Source organism: Salmo salar, chromosome 16 (assembly GCF_965601325.2).
Source record: "Salmo salar chromosome 16, fSalSal1, whole genome shotgun sequence".
Classification (NCBI taxonomy): domain Eukaryota; kingdom Metazoa; phylum Chordata; class Actinopteri; order Salmoniformes; family Salmonidae; genus Salmo; species Salmo salar.
The window spans coordinates 71,352,410-71,371,998 of NC_138306.1; the positions used below are offsets into that span (position 1 = coordinate 71,352,410).

Genomic DNA, 19,589 nt, shown 5'->3' on the forward strand with positions numbered 1-19,589 from the left:
AGGAACATTTGTTGCAGCTGACGTACTACAGTATTTAAATAGTTCATCCCCACTCAAAAAATGTAGAACCAGGAATAGATATAGTCCTTGGTTCACTCCAGACCTGTCTGCCCTTGACCAGCACAAAAATATCCTGTGGCATTCTGCATTAGCATCGAATAGCCCCCGTGATATGCAACTTTTCAGGGAAGTTATGAACAAATATACACAGGCAGTTAGGAAAGCTAAGGCTAGCTTTTTCAAACAGAAATTTGCATCCTGTAGTACTAACTCAAAAAAGTTATTGAACACTGTAAAGTCCATGGAGAATAAGAGCACCTCCTCCCAGCTGCCCACTGCTCTGAGGCTAGGAAACACTTGTTACCACTGATAAATCCACAATAATTGAGAATTTCAAGCATTTCTCTACGGCTGGCCATGCTTTCCACCTGGCTACCCCTACCCCGGTCAACTGCCCGGCACCCTCCACAGCAACCCGCCAAAGCCCCCACCATTTCTCCTTCACCCAAATCCAGATAGCTGATGTTCTGAAAGAGCTGCAAAATCTGGACCCATACAAATCAGCCGGGCTAGACAATCTGGACCCTCTCTTTCTAAAATTATCTGCCGAAATTGTTGCAACCCCTATTACTAGCCTGTTCAACCTCTCTTTTGTATCGTCTGAGATTCCCAAAGATTGGAAAGCTGTCGTGGTCATCCCCCTCTTCAAAGGGGGTGACACTCTAGACCCAAACTGCTACAGACCTATATCTATCCTGCCCTGTCTTTCTAAGGTCTTCGAAAGCCATGTTAACAAACCGTTTACCGACCATTTCGAATCCCACCGTACCTTCTCCACTATGCAATCTGGTTTCAGAGCTGGTCATGGGTGCACCTCAGCCACGCTCAAGGTCCTAAACGACATCATAACCGCCATCGATAAGAGACATTATTGTGCAGCCGTATTCATCGACCTGGCCAAGGCTTTCGACTCTGTCAATCACCACATTCTTATTGGCAGACACGACAGCCTTGGTTTCTCAAATCATTGCCTCGCCTGGTTCACCAAATACTTCTCAGACAGAAATCAGTGTGTCAAATCGGGGGCCTGTTGTCCGGACCTCTGTCGGTCTCTATGGGGGTGCCACAGGGTTCAATTCTCAGGCCGACTGTCTTCTCTGTATACATCAATGATGTCGCTCTTGCTGCTGGTTATTCTCTGATCCACCTCTATGCAGACGACACCATTCTGTATACTTCTGGCCCCTCTTTAGACACTGTGTTAACGAACCTCCAGACGAGCTTCAATGCCATACAACTCTCCTTCCGTGGCCTCCAACTGCTCTTAAACGCAGGTAAAACGAAATGCATGCTATTCAATCGATCACTGCCCTCACCTGCTCGCCCGTCCAGCATCACTACTCTGGACGGCTCTGACTTGGAATACGTGGACAACTACAAATACCTGAGTGTCTGGTTAGACTGTAAACTCTCCTTCCAGACTTACATTAAGCATCTCCAATCCAAAATTAAATCTAGAATCGGCTTCCTATATCGCAACAAAGCATCCTTCACTCATGCTGCCAAACACACCCTTGTAAAACTGACCATCCTACCGATCCTCGACTTCGGTGATGTCATCTATAAAATAGCCTCCAACGCTCTACTCAACAAACTGGATGCAGTCTATCACAGTGTCATCCGTTTTGTCACCAAAGCCCCATACACTACCCACCAGTGCGACCTGTACGCTCTCGTTGGTTGGCCCTCGCTTCATCCTCGTCGCCAAACCCACTGGCTACAGGTTATCTACAAGTCTCTGCTAGGTGAAGCACCGCCTTATCTCAGCTCACTGGTCACCATAGCAGCACCCACTCGTAGCATGCGCTCCAGCAGGTATATCTCATTGGTCACCCCCAAAGCCAATTCCTCCTTTGGCCGCCTTTCCATCCAGTTCTCTGCTGCCAATGACTGGAACGAACTGCAAAAATCTCTGAAGCTGGAGACTCATATCTCCCTCACTAGCTTTAAGCACCAGCTGTCAGAGCAGCTCACAGATCACTGCACCTGTACATAGCCCATCTGTAAACAGCCTACCTACCTCATCCCTACCTACAGCCTACCTACCTCATACCTCATCTACCTACCTCATCCCCATACTGTATTTATTTATTTATCTTGCTCCTTTGCACCCCAGTATCTCTACTTGCACATTCGTCTTCTGCACATCTACCATTCCAGTGTTTAATTGCTATATTGTAATTACTTCGCCACCATGGCCTATTTATTGCCTTAACTTACCTCATTTGCACTCACTGTATATAGACTTTTTGTTTTCTTTTGTTCTAATGTATTATTGACTGTATGTTTTGTTTATTCCATGTGTAACTCTGTGTTGTTGTATGTGTCGAATTGCTACGCTTTATCTTGGCCAGGTCGCAGTTGCAAATGAGAACTTGTTCTCAACTAGCCTACCTGGTTAAATAAAGGTGAAATAAAAATGTGTAAAAAATCTTGCAGTTGTTCTTTTATCACTCGTATTATTGAATTATTATATTACAATCAAAGTGTAGCTACCTGACCTGGGACCTTATCCTCAAAGCGTCTGAGAGTAGGACTGCTAATTTAGGGTCAGGTCCATGTAATGTTATTCATTATGACGTCAAATGTGAAACTGATCCTAGATCAGCACTGCTACTCTGAGAGGCTGTGTTCATTTGTATTGCTACAACCTTCCTGCACATCATAGGGCATCTGCAGGTTCAGGTTTTACTACTGCAACTACATACGATCCCTGTGTGTCTGAGCTGATATAATTCATAGTGCTATATAACCTTGCATGCATATTATAGCAACCCTACAAGAACATCCAAATCCATCTAACTCTTTTCCCAGGCCCATAGCTGTTTCACCTTGTTTTCAGTTTTTAACCATTCTGGACCATCCCTTGGGTCAGAAGGAGAATACCAAAGCAAAATACTAATGTGGTTTTTAATAAAACACACACGGTCTCCCGTTGTGACCTTGGGTATATTGGTTTCCCCCTGTGGACAGTGTAGCCGATCACGTCTTCCTTATCTCCCTGCAACACAAAGCATCATTGACGTTCTATCTAGACGAGCACCGCTGAGCACGTCCCTTGGCCTTATAAGGTTTAGAATCAGTGCAGGCGGTCTATTAAACCCAAGCCCAAGGCTTAGTGGTAGAAAGTCTCTTGTGTCTTGTGTAACTTTGATATAGAGTCTCTTGGCTTCCTGTATGGATGGATTCTTTGGATCGCAGAAGTTCCAATAGCTGAGTTGACTTTCATGGTGTGGTAAATGGCAGTGGCGCAACTTTGGTTTTAGAAGTGGGGGGGGGCATATAAAAACAAATATGTATTCAATCTGATAAACACTCCAAACAGCCTACCTGACCATTCGGGGGCATCCACATGGTCCTAAAGCACACCGAAGCCATTCCACTGATAAAACTGGGAGGGACAAAAATACAATTTCATAATGTGGGGGGGGCATATCCCCAGGGAAAGTTTGCACCCCTGGTATATGGTCTGAATATGGTCTCTAAATATGCTTTGTGTCTGCATCCCTCCCATTCAACACAGAAAAGATCATCAAGAAGTTGAACCTCTTAGAATCTACATGTCACTCTCTGTGTTGCCTATGTTTCAAAAGATAGGAACAGGCTACAGATGTGAGAAAGAGTTTTACGCTTCAGGCTCGTCTTTGAGATGGGTTGTCACGGCGACCCCTGGAGACAGCGCTCAAACACAGGTAGAGCTCTTTAGGAAACGCTGGGGTCCTCATAAAAAATAGATGTGACATAAAAGAGCCTCTCTCCCACATCAAAGCTGTCTTCTCCACTGCCTGACTTAAAGCGCTGTTTTAACTTCGCTTCCCGATGCTCTGTTTTTAGAAAAGGGATGCTCTGTTCTTAGTGCGCCTTTGATTCACGGGGGGACGCAGAGAACAACATACAGCATTGAGCCATCAACCTCCATGGGATGAACGAAGGGTTCTGCAGCCTTGTTTCCAGGAGCAGTTCAAAGTTCAGCAAGTGCTTGGACCTCTTGGCGTAACAAGTCACTTTCACCATAGACTCCCATACAGGTGTAAGATCAGTTTGACTTTGTTGAAAGTAACCCCAGGTCAAAAAAAGGTATACAGGTCTGGGATCAGGTTGAACATGTTAACATAGCCTGTGTTGACTGTGGATGGAGAATGTACACTGACCCTAGGACAGTGGTGGGTGTGTGTTCTGGTGCTGAGGAGATGAGCTGTGTAAAGGGGCCGCTAATATAACTGACACAATAAGGGCAGACCTGAACCTGTGCATCTCAGAGTAGGAGTCCTGATCTAGGATCAGTTATGTATTTTAGATCATAATCAATACGATGATATGGACAGGGGGGACCTGATCAGCACACTGAGACGCTTCATGAATACTGACCCTAAATTCTACCTAGGGGTTCCCGGTACGGGGACCTTCTATATGTGCCCGCACGCTTTAAAGCTTCAATATGTAACTTTTAGGGCAACCCAATCAAATTCACATAGAACTGTGAGTTATAGACCTGTCAATCTCATTGAAAGCAAGTCTAAGAAACGGTAGATCTGTTCTATGTGTGCTATTTCTATGCTTCCCTTTCTTAAGTTGAGGTTTTGTGCACCCCCTTTAAACAGCTGAAAATACAATATTTTTGGTTATGGAAAAGCTATTTCACAGCGGTTTAGATTGTACAATGATTCTCTATGCTATACTCGCTTGTTTTGTGTCACAAACTGAAATTAGGCGAACTATTAGAATTTTAGCAACCTCGAAATAGCTCAGCGACTTCTGCAGAGTGCATCTCCTAATCATGGAATTGCATATAGGAAAACTGAAAATGATCCAACATGTTTCTGATAGTATTTCAGTTAATCTTGGTTGCATATTTTATGTGGTTGAAAATGAAATACTGTCATCTTTTATGTCATTGAAAGAAATGGCATGCTTCGGCTATACAACAGGTCCCTAAGCATGCGCTCATTCTCTCAAGATGCTGAAAGAAAAACAAAATATTTTTCCACTCCTGTTCCCGAGACAAAAGGAACATTTTGGTCTATCATTTTACCGTGAGGAAAACTGCAGTTAATATTATAATAAGCTTCATGTGAGGCCTACAGTCAGTGTCCAGACAGTTACTATTCCAACTATTAGGTTACTTAAATTATGCCATCCATCCATAGAGTGCCATTTGATAAATGCAAAGAGACCATTTACAAAACACCAAAAAGTGTTATGACTTTCTGTGATTGTCATCCTTTAGGCCTACACAAGTCTTGTAACCTGAATTGATGCGTAAACTGCTGCGGTCTCGGCCACTCGTCTTGGCAACATTTCAGTGTTATCGTCGAACTACAATGCATTTTGGAGCATATTCCACAAGTTGTCAAGTCTATTCGCTAATTTTTCATGCGACTCACATCTCACATGGGGGCAATGATAAATACTGTAATATCCTACAGTTTTTGGGGAATCTGTTTTAATTATCGTGATAGACCATAGTTTCACCAGTTTGGGTTACCCCACTATTTATTTTGCCTGTATTCCATATGGGACCATTCCAGCTTACTTTCACCCCTGATTCTACCCTTGAACAGGATGACACAGTACAGGGCATCAGAAACAGATCTACGCTATTAGTTAATATAGGAAAAAGAGGATATAGGCAAAAAGGAATGATGAAAAATCTAAATAATATGGTGTAATAACATATACAATTAGAACAACGTAATTTAACAGAAGGCTAGCCTGGCTGGCCTGAATGGCAGTCTGTCTGTGCTTTCATGCCAAAATTGTCACTCTTTGTCATGCCAAAAAACGCTTGACAATTCCATAAGGAGTTGGCAAGTGAGTAGAAACAGACACCCAGGCTAAAATGCAGTAAAATCACGACCAAAACACCACAGCACAGAAACAATCAGAGCAGAACTGAACAGACTTGCCTTTTGGTTGTGTTGCATTGGGTTTGTGTGTTGAATTGTATTACATGGCACGGTAAATAGACTTAGGCTGTTTGGCATTCGATTACAGTGTGTTGCTGCTGAGAGGCACGTTCATATGGCTGCCATGTTCTGTCCTTGGCCCCCGTGGGCTGACTCACAGAAGGTAGAGCATCCTGTTGCTCCCTGGACCATCTGCAGGACCACCGTCACAGCTTCAGGGTGAATGAGGATGGGTCCTAATGGACTGTTTTGATGGTGTGTGTGTGAGAGAGAGAGCTAGTGAGAGAGAGAGAGAGAGAAAGAGAGAGCGGTGTGCAATCGACGTACATAAAATGCATACAAAGCATGTCAAGGAGTAATTACACAAAACGCAAATAGTCCTAACAGCTGTATCTCAGCTCATATGTAACTACATATATTTCTGAGACTCATCAGAGTCGTCAGGCATAGCTCTGTTTCAGGTTTGTAATTATATGAAAGTTAGCAGCGTGCTGGTGTTCTTTCGATATGGCATTGTGGTATAGTGTGGTTGCTGTGGCTCACTTAGCAGCACAGATATAACCAGAGACAGGGTCCTGCTCCCGCCAGCCTCCCTCCCTCTCTCGTTCTGCAGAGTCAGCGCTCCTCTCCTCGCACCAACGCTCGTCACGTCTCTCTCTCTCTCTCTTTCCATTCCTCTGCTGCACTCCCTCCTCCCCAGGCAATTCTGAGCATCCCTCCCTATCTCTCCCCACCCCTCTCACTTTTGTAAAGGGGTGAAGACCAGGGGGACGGATGGCTCCTCTCTTCTCCCCGGAGGACGTGTGAGTGCTGGGATTTGTGATTTGAGTCCCTCCTCCTTTCCTTCCCCTCCCTCCCTCCCTCTCTCATTCCTCCATTCCCCCCTCCTTCTCTTCATCACCTCCCTCTCCTTCTTCGCTTTTATTCTCAATATAGCTCTGGACCGGCACAATCTTCCAGCTCAGCTGAGATGGAGACCACCCAGAGAGGGCTCAGCGTTGCCCACCACGGCCAGGAGGAGAGTGGGGTAGAGCGGACTGGCTAGTCAGAGGGGGGTCCTTCACTGGCCCACCCTATACCCTCTCAAGGGCTTTACTCTGGATAGGCAGGACAGGTCTTAAGGCTTAGCGCTTTCAGCAAGGAATGACACTTCTGCTTGTTGGACTTCTCCAATGTTTTAGCAATGTTACTTACTGAATCCTGATTATGGAGATTGTGAAAATGTGGTTTTCCCTACTCTGGATTTGAATCTGGATCTAATCGCCATCTGGAGTGCCTGAGTTTTTACAGCCGTAACTCAAACGCATGGACGTCTTTGGTTTCGCGAAGATGGCAAAGCTGTCAGGGTGAGTGTGTGTACTGTACCGGGACAACGGAAACTAAGCGGCCACGCGGGGAGGGGTTGAGGGTGGCGGAGGTTGTCTCTGCATAGGAACAAGGAGTGGGTGACCAATGAGCGAGCAGTCTGTTGTGCCTGGGAGCCGAGTGTGGATTGCAACACGAGCAGTGAGTCAGGACTCAGGCCATGGCTTTGTGGCTGATCCAAAAAGTTCTGAGAGAGAGAGCTGAGCGACTGTGTTTGGCCGGATAGTTAGATAAGTTGCAAGAGAGAGTTTGACATAGAGAGTGGGAGAGAGTAAGATAAAGACTAAGGGGAAGGGAAGGTGTGTGAACTAGAGAAGAGTCATAATTTATGTGAGTGAGAAAGGACAGAAAGCAGACATGGAGATGATGTACCAGAGAGCTACAGAGGGAGGAGGGAAGGAAGAACAGAGTAACAACAAGATAAAGCAAGGTAAGTAAAGTGACCAGAAGTAGAAAGAGGAGAAGGCCCAACAGGGAATGTGAAAATGATAGCGAGAGAGAGGGGGAGGGGTGGTGAGAGACGGAGGAGGGAGGGAGGGAGAGAGCGAGAGAGAGAGAAGAAACTTGAATTGGAGCAGAGGAGGTTCCATAAGTAGAATGTTGTAATGATGAATAGCTCAGAACACAATTCTTCCTGATCTCTGTGACTTTACACTCCAGTCACCCTGCTTCTAGTCCACACACACACACACTCACACAGTGCCTGTAGCACAATCACACACGCACACACATGCAAACAGAGCCTGTAGCACACACAAACGCTGTAACACAATCACACACACAGATGTTGGGATGATCCCTCACTTGAGTGGGGTCGCAACACTAAACCCACTAAACATGGCTCAAAACAAATCTTTTAAACCTCAGCATACAGAGAGAGGTCTACAGCTGGAATGAATCATTCTCTCACTTGTGAAGTAGTGGGAGTGTGCGGCGTAGCTCGGCACCTCAGGTTTGTAGAGGCCCGGGATCTTCTGGGTTCCTTCGAGGGATTACTTTAAGAGAGATTAGGCAGCTCGTTGGAACTGGTTGGGGCTGTTATTGGCTGGAAAAGTTTCAAACGGGGGTCATCGATGCTTATTAATGTCTCTGTATTGTTTCCAGGGACGCAACTTTCACTAGGGATTGGGGGCACATTCTAAAATTGCATTTTTGTTCCCCCCCAGTTTTATAATTGGAATGTGATTTAAAAAAAAGCGATGCTTGAGGATGGCTCTGAGCGGTCGGGTAGACTGTTTGGAGTGTTTATCCAACTGGGGAAAATATATATATATATATTCAAGGGTTTTTCTTTATTTGTACTATTTTCTACATTGTAGAATAATAGTGAAGACATCAAAACTATGAAATAACACATGGAATCATGTAATAACCCAAAAAGTGTTAAACAAATCAAAATATATTTTATATTTGAGATTCTTCAATGTAGCCACCCTTTGCCTTGATGACAGCTTTGCACACTCTTGGCATTCTCTCAACCAGCTTCAACTGGAATGCTTTTCCAACAGTCTTGAAGGAGTTCCCACAAATGCTGAGCACTTGTTGGCTGCTTTTCCTTCACTCTGTGGTCCAACTCATCCCAATACATATCAATTGGGTTGAGGTCGGGTGATTGTGGAGGCCAGGTAATCTGATGCAGCACTCCATCACTCTCCTTCTTGGTCAAATATCCCTTACACAGCCTGGAGGTGTGTTGGGTCATTGTCCTGTTGAAAAACAAATGATAGTCCCACTAAGCGCAAACCAGATGGGATGGCGTATCGCTGCAGAATGCTGTGGTAGCCATGCTGGTTAAGTGTACCTTGAATTCTAAGGTCAGGTTTGGCTGGTTTCATCGATAAAATATCACAACGATAATGTCTAGTTTTACCGCCACAGTCGACCGTTGAATTATTCGATGAATCTGCTGTTTCTCAGAGCAAGGTGCAAGCAGCGTCACACATATGTTTGAATATAGAAATCAGAGAGGCAGCCAGCCGGGAGAAACCAATCGGTCAGCACAGGCAGACCAGCCTGAACGGGCTCTCCATGCAACCCTTAAAGTTGCACGTTTTTCTTGATTTGAGTCGCACTAATCCTCTCAAGGGATTTTCATGGGTGATCACCACGGCACACATGACCCCCGCTTCATTCAACTGGATGAAATCACTGCAGCATGTCTCCCTCTTTCCGTGTGTCTTTCATTCAGTCAGCCAGAGGAAAGCGAGAGAGAGAGAAAGGAAGGACAAACAAGAATAGAGGAACAAATAAATACACAACAGGGATCCACAATGCAGCCTTGTATTATGAAAGAAAAGATTGAGGGATATTAAGAGGAGGTTGTTGCTCGTGAAGCTCTGAGTAGGGACACTGTAAAGACACCCACATGTTGTGTGGGTAGTTAGTGTTGATTATGTAGAGTCTACGTAAGGGATAATCAACGAGGGGCTATGTGTTCTATGGAAAATAATGAACGACGTCAAAGATTTTTTGTAACTAAACCAAGATAGACCACAGCTTGTCGTTTCCAATGTGAACAAATTAACCATAGTGGGCAGAGCCTAGCACGCGCTAGCGATATGCTAATGACACGTTCTAGTATACATCTGCATATTTCCGTTAGGGAACGCCTACTCTGTGAAGTGTGTGCAATAACTCAATTTGCCTTTGCACTCCTTCTAAACAGTGCTATTTTTTTTTCACTTTTGCAAAGGGTAAAGTCCTCTCTGTTCATAACAAATTCTAGTTTTGGGAACAGAAAAATGTACTTAGATCAAATGTTTAATCGATGAGAACATTTACAGAATGCCGGCCAATATCCATCTCATTCCATCTTCTCCCACTGCCCACCAGTGGGCTTCCTCTCACTACCATACTTGGTAGTGGGTGGAAACGCCAACCGGATGCTTCCCATTTATACATCCATGGAAATATCTGTCTCATTGTTCTATCTGTGACAACATGCAAGGTGTGTCCTTCCATGGAGTTGCATTATTCTATTATTCTTCCAGAGAACACAGAGCTCTGAGTTGATTATACCTTTTATACCATTGCTATAATTGAACACAATTGTCACTAGAAACGTGTTCATTTTTAGGTAGAAATGTGTTCAACATCCACTGAAGTAGCTAGCAAGTTAACTTGATAGCTATAGTTGTTGCCGTGGTTTAGCTAACCAAACCATCAGTTCTAGCTTGCTATTATAACAGTACCAATAAAGTTTTGAATTCGACTTTTGCTTTAAAAAGCAGCTCAAACCCAATATGTGAGAAAAGCCACTGAATTCTACCTTGTGTTACAGGTAATTATAAAATGTTTGGGTCTAAATCTGAATGATGATTGGTTAAAACCGCATTCAAGCCGGCGTCTATTCTACAAGTTACCACTGGCTAAATCTATGACATTAAAATGCCTATTTACTCTGTTCCCTCTGACTGCGCAATCCACTGTTTCATCAGCCCAGCCAAGCAATTTATATACTTAATTTCCACTATAAAAAGCATCTACACATTATCTCACATTTCTTTTAGACTAATATTTACTTTTAAACAGCGGAGATTTGTATAAACCTTGCTGTCTTTCTCTCCGACATTTGCAACATTGTTTCAATATTCAAATTTGATCTCCAGCTGTCCCATAGTAATGAACGTGTTGGGAGTCAGGACAAGACAGACAGGCATGCAACGTTTCTCAGCCAGTCGACATCATGAATCAGCTGGCATCGTTTTTATAGATATATACAAAGAAATGTTAATTGAAAAAAGGTCAAACGAAACAAAGTGCAGCTAGTTTGCAGTCTTTCCAGTGTCAGTTTGAAGTGATTGTGTTAGCTGCTGGGGGGGGCGAGTTGGGAAACCCTGGTGTAAGTTATATGTTTGTAAGAAGATACTTGCAATAGAAAATGGCTACTGGGCTTTTGGGGGTTTTCGCAATTTGTTGAAATTAAGGTATTGTAATTATCTGTTCAATTGTTGTTGTTTTTTCCTTTGTCAAGCAACAAGAAGGAAACTCATGTTTGAATCTCCCACCCACCTTCCGGTGATGTAGAGCAACAAATAGTTAGCAGCCTTCTCTGACAAATCATGATCTCGTGGAGTTGGAGATCCAAAGCACTGATTGAAGCTAGAAAGTCATCTTCAGCCAAGGAAATTAAGTCCACTGTATGGAACCAATCAGTTTGCTTGTTTTGTTTTTAACGGAAGCAACATTAGTCACGGCAGAAGCCACCAAGTCTTAAACCTTTTGTCAGATGTGGTGTCGAAGAGACAAATATGGCAGAGAAAGAGACTACTTTTTGAAAATAATAGCCTGTATAGACAGAGGATTAATCATACAGTAGCATTTCTAACTTCTGGTTACACTGAAGAGACCAAGCACATCCTTTCCTCTCATCTCCCCTCCTCTCCTCCATTTATCACAAGCGTCCCCCAGATCAATTATGGAAATAAAGCAAGCAAACAACCTTTTTTTGCTTTCAATTTCATTTCTAGCTTACGCTCCTCTGGCAGGAAAATAAATTAGCTTTCAGGGAGAGTGCGCTGGCTAACCACTTACATGGTGATTTGCACCAAGCGAATGAACGGAACGAAACTGAACTTTGGGTCCCAAGTCCTCTGGTTAGTTTTAGATGTTTGGCCATTTTGGATTTTTTTAGGCTTGTTTTGACAGCAGTTTGTGTCAAAGTAATTGTCCGATTTCTGGCTAATCCTAACATGCTGTTCGGTAGTGCCTTTTAGCAGATGTTATTTCCAGCTGCTCTCTGTTTTACTTTCCATGCATTTGTGCAGTGGAGAGTGGAGGGGAGAGTGCAGTGTTTATGCTCCTGAGCACTGATCAACTTAGAGTTATCCTGTTTGGAAAATGTAGAGTGTTTTTAATGTTGACCTTCACATTTCAATTGGGTGTTTTCCAGTTAAGTGGGTGCTATCATTTTCTATGTTAGATTACAACCACAGCCTTCAGTTCTGAGGATATTCAGGTAGTGGTTTTAAAAATATATAACTTCTTGTTTTAGAGTACATAGAAAGTGCCTCTCTGAGTGGTGGGCTAAAGTAGGATTTATAAATAAGCCTCTATGTTTGAAGAGAGACCGAATCCTCTTTAAGGGATATATTGGCACTCTGTGCTCAACCAACCTGGCCTCAGGGCAATTTGTAAGGTTTAGTACATACATTGCTTTCCATCCATTTAGAATGATATATTACATTAAGTTACACTACGAATGAAATAGTGGTCGTACAATATGATACGAATTAGAGGAATTAGTATCATACGTCTTACCCGGTCGTATAATATCATAGGAATTGGATGATGTAACGTATTATACATTTAGGGACATATGGTATTATACCTCTTTCTCTGAGACCAGGCTGCTTGTTGTGCTGTAACTACAAAGGAAAATTCAGAGGAGAATTTACATTGCTGGTAAGGAGAACTAACAACAAAAGTTAGGAGAATGTACGTAGCAGGTTAGGTGAATTAGGTTAAGGTTAGGGGAAGGGTTAGCGAAAAATGTACAGTTCCCCTCGAACAAGCAACCTTTGGTTTGCTAGACGGTCCCTGTAATCCTCCCCAACCCATGGCCGGCATTATGGGTGGGCCTTAGAGGACTGGCCCGAACTGCCGTATCTCCTTGCCCGTCCAAATAAAATAGTGATATATTGATCATTTATTTGACCGAGACGGGCGACGACAGAAAGACTCATCAATCTCAGTTAAAGCATCCGAGCGAGTGAAACAGCGCCGCTCTGTCTCAGTATGTGTAGACATGAATCCGATGCTGTCTGGACCAAAAGAGTATGACATGTCATACTATTTCTGTCCAGACAGCATCAGATACATGGGCTACATATATAGAGGTGCTGTTTCGCTTGCTCGGATACTTTCTCTGGTGATATAGTTTCAGCAGAGAGGAAGAAGCGAAGCGAGAGGGTTCACTCACAATCAGGCCAGTGTAAGCCCAATGCGTTTCTATGGGAATAATATGCAGATCTAACCTTGTCGCCTGCCTTCCCGCCTTTGGGACAAAGACTCCCATTGTTAGGGCGGAGACATGAGCATCTCATCATTATATACAGATCTCTGGTTTCAGCCTCCTGCGAATTGGAAAGGAAAGTTGGCGCTTGCTCAGTGCACTGTTAGGATGCTGGATTGCCCAAAAGTAAATTGATGTTTTGCCAAAATTATATTTATTTATTTTATTTAACTAGGCAAGTCAGTTAAGAACATATTCATATTTACAATGACGGCCTACCCCGGCCAAACCCTAACCCGGACGACGCTGAGCCAATTGTGCGCCGCCCTATGGGACTCCCAATCACGGCCGGTTGTGATACAGCCTGGAATCGAACCAGGGTCTGTAGTGACGCCTCTAGCACTGAGATGCAGTGCCTTAGACTCGGGAGCCCCATATTGTGACGACCCTCCACTCTGTCTGCCGAATTATCTCTTTGCTCTTGTTTTCCTTAGGATGTCGGTGGTCGTCAGCAAAATGGGACACACCAGGGTGCCGGTGTGTCCCGGGATAAATAGACATTTTCCCCATTCATTGAGGAGGCTCTCCATGCAGACACACTGTTTGTTTGTTTTGGCATCTTTCAACACTCCTCATTATCACATCTATACACGCAACCACTCACTTACACTACTGATTACACACACACCATTGTTTATTGTATATAAGTTACTTCGGTTAATAAATCTATTTTTGTTATTCCTTATCTCCACGTTGTCTCCTTTTTTTGTCACGGGCTTTGAGCCGGTTCGTGACAATATATAATTCCGCCTGTCTAAATAAAATCATTCAAAATACTTCACCAGGGAGCATTAGCAACAGAGGATCAATTAGCTTCTTCTTCTTTTTAAAAAAAATAGCTGTTGATTGTTTCAAGTCACAAGTGTTTGGGAAGCCCGTAATTTGGGTAGTGCTTGTGACAATAGGTCTAGCTGATGGAGTCGCGGCTGTCAGTGAAAAGCGTCTAAAATATGTGTGAAGATCATTTAAAATGTTTATATGAAAATGTTGCATCAAGAAGAAGTGTGGGGGTGGCAAAGATGTTGTGCGTCTCTCTCCAGAACGCATGCATATTTGAGTGCCCATTTGGCAATGTCTTATTTCTGATTGTCTTAACTCACCACATACGCCACACATTTTTTCTTCGCCTCACACAAGTCAGTGACGTTTCTGTCCCGAGGTCACTGGCCCAGGAAACTGAGGGGCCGGAGTAGTCTATTTGATTCAATATTGCAAATTCGCCCAGTGACAGCTTCACAGAGTCATGTGCTCTCATTTCTTTAGCCGCCAATTGACCACAGTGTATCAATGTGTCCGTATGGCAGACGCTAGTGTTCTCATAGTTTAATTTTAACTTTTAGATTTGTATCATTTTACTTCAGATTTTTATGATTTTATGCGATTCATTCAAATTGGTCATTTGCATCTCATTCAAATTGGTAATTTGCATCTCATTATCTTAGAGTTATTGTCTCATGCTCTAGTCTAGTGTGTCTGGGACTGGTTAGGTTTAGGACTGTCCAGTCTAGCTTTTATCAGCTAATGTTGTTAACTCACTCAGCGATTTGTTCTGCTCTAGATAGTATCACCCACTCACCACATGGATTCACAGTCAACGACAAGCTGAGCGAAAGAGACCAAGACATTAGTGGATGACAACATGCAGGCAGGCACAAGCAAACACAGACAGACACACACACACACACACACACACACACACACACATATATCCCCTGTCTCTTTGCTGAATAACAGTAGTGGAAAAAGTACTCAATTGTCATACTTAATAGGAAATGACTCAAGTAAAAGTGAAAGTCACGCAGTAAAAAACTACTTTAGTCAAGTCTAAAAGTGTCTGGTTTTAAATGTGCTTAAGTACAGTGACGGGAAAACTCACTTGTCATGTTTATAAACTCAGCAAAAAAAGAAACGGCCCAATATCAGGACCCTGTCTTTCAAAGATAATTCGTAAAAATCCCAAAACTTCACAGATCTTCATTGTAAAGGGTTTAAACACTGTTTCCCATACTTTTTTCAATGAACCATTAACAAATAGTGAACATGCACCTGTGGAACGGTCGTTAAGACACTAACAGCTTACAGACGGTAGGCAATTAAGGTCACAGTTATGAAAACTTGGGACACTAAAGAGGCCTTTCTACTGACTCTGAAAAACACAGAAAGAAAGATGCCCAGGGTCCCTGCTCATCTGCGTGAACGTGCCTTAGGCATGCTGCAAGGAGGGATGAGGACTGCAGATGTGGCCAGGGCAATAAATTGCAATGTCCATACTGTGAGACGCCTAAGACAGCGCTACGGGGAGACAGGACGGACAGCTGATTGTCCTCGCAGTGGCAGACCACGTGTAACAACACCTGCACAGGGTCGGTACATCCGAACATCACACCTGCGGGACAGGTACAGGATGGCAACAACAACTGCCCGAGTTACACCAGGAACGCACAATCCCTCCATCAGTGCTCAGACTGTCTGCAATAGGCTGAGAGAGGCTGGACTGAGGGCTTGTAGGCCTGTTGTAAGGCAGGTCCTCACCAGACATCACCAGCAACAACGTTGCCTATGGGCACAAACCCACCGTCGCTAGAGCAGACAGGACTGGCAAAAAGTGCTCTTCACTGACGAGTCTTGGTTTTGTCTCACCAGGGGTGATGGTAGGATTCGCATTTATCGTCGAAGGAATGAGCGTTACACCAAGGCCTGTACTCTGGAGCGGGATCGGTTTGGAGGTGGAGGGTCCGTCATGATCTGGGGTGGTGAGCCACAGCATCATCGGACTGAGCTTGTTGTCATTGCAGACAATCTCAATGCTGTGCGTTTCAGGGAAGACATCCTCCTCCCTCATGTGGTACCCTTCCTGCTGGCTCATCCTGACATGACCCTCCAGCATGACAATGCCACCAGCTATCCTGCTCGTTCTGTGCGTGATTTTCTGCAAGACAGGAATGTCAGTGTTCTGCCATGGCCAGCGAAGAGCCTGGATCTCAATCCCATTGAGCACGTCTGGGACCTGTTGGATCGGAGGGTGAGGGCTCTGGCCATTCCCCCCAGAAATGTCCGGGAACTTACAGGTGCCTTGGTGGAAGAGTGGGGTAACATCTCACAGCAAGAACTGTCAAATCTGGTGCAGTCCATGAGGAGGAGATGCACTGCAGTACTTAATGCAGCTGGTGGCAACACCAGATACTGACTGTTACTTTTGATTTTGACCCCCCTTTGTTCATTCCATTTCTGTTAGTCACGTCTATGGAACTTATTCAGTTTATGTCTCAGTTGTTGAGTCTTATTTTCATACAAATATTTGCACATGTTAAGTTTGCTGAAAATAAATGCAGTTGACAGTGAGAGGACGTTTCTTTTTTTGTTGAGTTTATGAAGCAAACCAGAAGGCACAATTTTCTTGTTGTTTTAAATTACCGACAGCAAGGGGCACACAAACACAGTATTTGTGCTTAGTGAGTACGCAAGTTCAGATGCAGTAGGTAAGATAATGTGTTAAATTGATAGGTATTTGAATTCAAATAAAAAAAATTGTCAAATGCGCAAATACAACAGGTTAGACCTTACCGTGAAATGCTTACTTACAAGCCCTTAACTAACAATGCAGTTCAAGAAATAGAGTTAAGAAAATATTTACTCAATAAACTAAAGTGAAAAAAATATAATAATCAAAAAGTAACACAAGAAAATTACATAACAATAACGAGGCTATACACAGGGGGTACCGGTACCAAGTCAATGTGCAGGGGTACAGGTTAGTCGAGGTAATTTGTAAAGTGATTATGCATAGAATTTGATCATATTGCTGTCCTGTCTGAGCATTCGAAATGTAACAGTACATTTGGTTGTCAGGGAAAATGTAAAGGAGTACAAACTACAGATTTTCTGTACGAATGTAGTAGAGTAAAAGTAAAAGTTGTTAAAAATATAAATACAGATACAAAAGTACATTGAGTATTTTTACTTAATTACTTTACACCACTTAAATGCAATAAATTACATTACTACAGCACTGAAACAGCCACTGAAACTCTTCAGTACTAATGATAATGTTTTGAGGTCTTGTTTGGGAAATACAGTTGAAGTCTGAAGTTTACATACACCTTAGCCAAATACATTTAAACTCAGTTTTTCACAATTCCTGACATTTAATCCTAGTAAAAAGTCCCTGTCTTAGGTCAGTTAGGATCACCACTTTATTTTAAGAATGTGAAATGTCAGAATAATAGTAGAGAATGATTTATTTCAGCTTTTGTTTCTTTCATCACCATTCCCATTAGGCCAGAAGTTTACATGCACTCAATTAGTATTTGGTAGCATTGCCTTTAAATTATTTAACTTGGGTCAAACATTTCAGGTAGCCTTCCACAAGCTTCACACAATAAGTTGGGTGAATTTCGGCCCTTCCTCCTGACAGAGCTGGTGTAACTGAGTCTGGTTTGTAGGCCTCCTTGCTCGCACACGCTTTTTCAGTTCTGCCCACAACTTTTCTATACGATTGAGGTCAGGGCTTTGTGATGGCCACTCCAATACCTTGACTTTGTTGTCCTTAAGCCATTTTGTCATAACTTTGGAAGTATGCTTGGGGTCATTGTCCATTTGGAAGACCCATTTGCGACCAAGCTTTAACTTCCTGACTGATGTCTTGAGATGTTGCTTCAATATATCCACATAATTTTCCTGCACCATGATGCCATCTATTTTGTAAAGTGCTCCAGTCCCTCCTGCATCAAAGCACCCCCACAACATGATGCTGCCACCCCCCGTGCTTCACGGTTGGGATGGTGTTCTTCAGATTGCAAGCCTCCCCCTTTCTCCTCCAAACATAATGATGGCCATTATGGTCAAACAGTTCTATTTTTGTTTCATCAGACCAGAGGACATTTCTCCAAAAAGTACGATCTTTGTCCGCATGTGCAGTTGCAAACCGTAGTCTGGCTTTTTTATGGCGGTTTTGGAGCAGTGGCTTCTTCCTTGCTGAGCGGCCTTTCAGGTTATGTCGATATAGGACTCGTTTTACTGTGGATATAGATGCTTTTGTACCTGTTTCCTCCAGCATCTTCACAAGGTCCTTTGCTGTTGTTCTGGTATTGATTTGCACTTTTCATACCAAAGTACGTTCATCTCTAGGAGACAGAACGCGTCTCATTCCTGAGCGGTATGGCGACTGCGTGGTCCCATGGTGTTTATACTTGCGTACTATTGTTTGTACAGATGAATGTGGTACCTTCAGGCATTTGGAAATTGCTCCCAAGGATTAACCAGACTTGTGGAGGTCTACAATTTCTTTTTCTGAGGTATTGGCTGATTTCTTTTGATTTTCCCATTATGTCAAGCAAAGAGGCACTGAGTTTGAAGGTAGGCCTTGAAATATATCCACAGGTACACCTCCAATTGACTCAAATGATGTCAATTAGCCTATCAGAAGCTTCTAAAACCATTACCTAATTTTCTGGTATTTTCCAAGCTGTTTGAAGGCACAGTCAACTTCTGACCCACTGGAATTGAGATACAGTGAATTATAAGTGAAATAATCTGTCTGTAAACAATTGTTGGAAAGATGTCCTAACCAACTTGCCAAAACTATAGTTTGTTAACAAGACATTTGTGGAGTGGTTGAAAAACAAGTTTTTTAATGACTCCAACCTAAGTGTATGTAAACTTCCGACTTCAACTGTATTTGTCATGTATTTAGTGATGCTTGTTCTGTGGGGTTTGTGCTCCAGTGTTTTGCTAATGCAGGTGTTGCATTCATCTGTGTTTAACACTGGCGAACGTGATGCACCCCAACCCCACCACAAAATCTGTATGTATGTTCTCAAGCTGCTACCATCAGCTGGGGCTTTGTCAACCAGAATCTTCACAGATCTCTTAATGATCGCTTAATGAGACTTGTGCTTCCTAATTGTTTAAGAAAGTCTAAGAACTCAATCTGGCTTCCCGGAGAATTTATAAAAATGACTGAACCCAATCTGGCAACCCGGTGCATTTATTAAAATGGGTAAATCTCAAAACAAGCTTTTATGAGCCATTTAGCAGATCTAGGTCTACAGCATATGACTACAATATAAGCGCTCCTATTTCCGTATGTGTGTGATATGTTTAGTCAGTTTTCATACTGAAATGAATCATAATATCCTAAGTAACAGCCTGGCTATCACGCCCAACTCCCTGTCACTCATTGGCATGCCAAACATGTTTGCACAAACAGGTCTGGGACCAAGGCTAGGCTAGAATCATACTGTCTG

General features: G+C 43.2%; 1 protein-coding gene across 1 annotated transcript in view; it reads left to right on the forward strand.

Annotated features, from left to right (window-relative positions):
* Positions 1–6,657: 6,657 nt before the first annotated feature.
* Positions 6,658–19,589, forward strand: part of LOC106574409 (FERM and PDZ domain-containing protein 4) — a 38,393-nt gene continuing 25,461 nt past the window's right edge. The window contains exon 1 of the mRNA XM_014150279.3: positions 6,658–7,312. Coding sequence (XP_014005754.3) covers positions 7,272–7,312 — 41 coding nt within the window. The 5' untranslated portion in view covers positions 6,658–7,271. The remainder of the gene's footprint in view (positions 7,313–19,589) is intronic.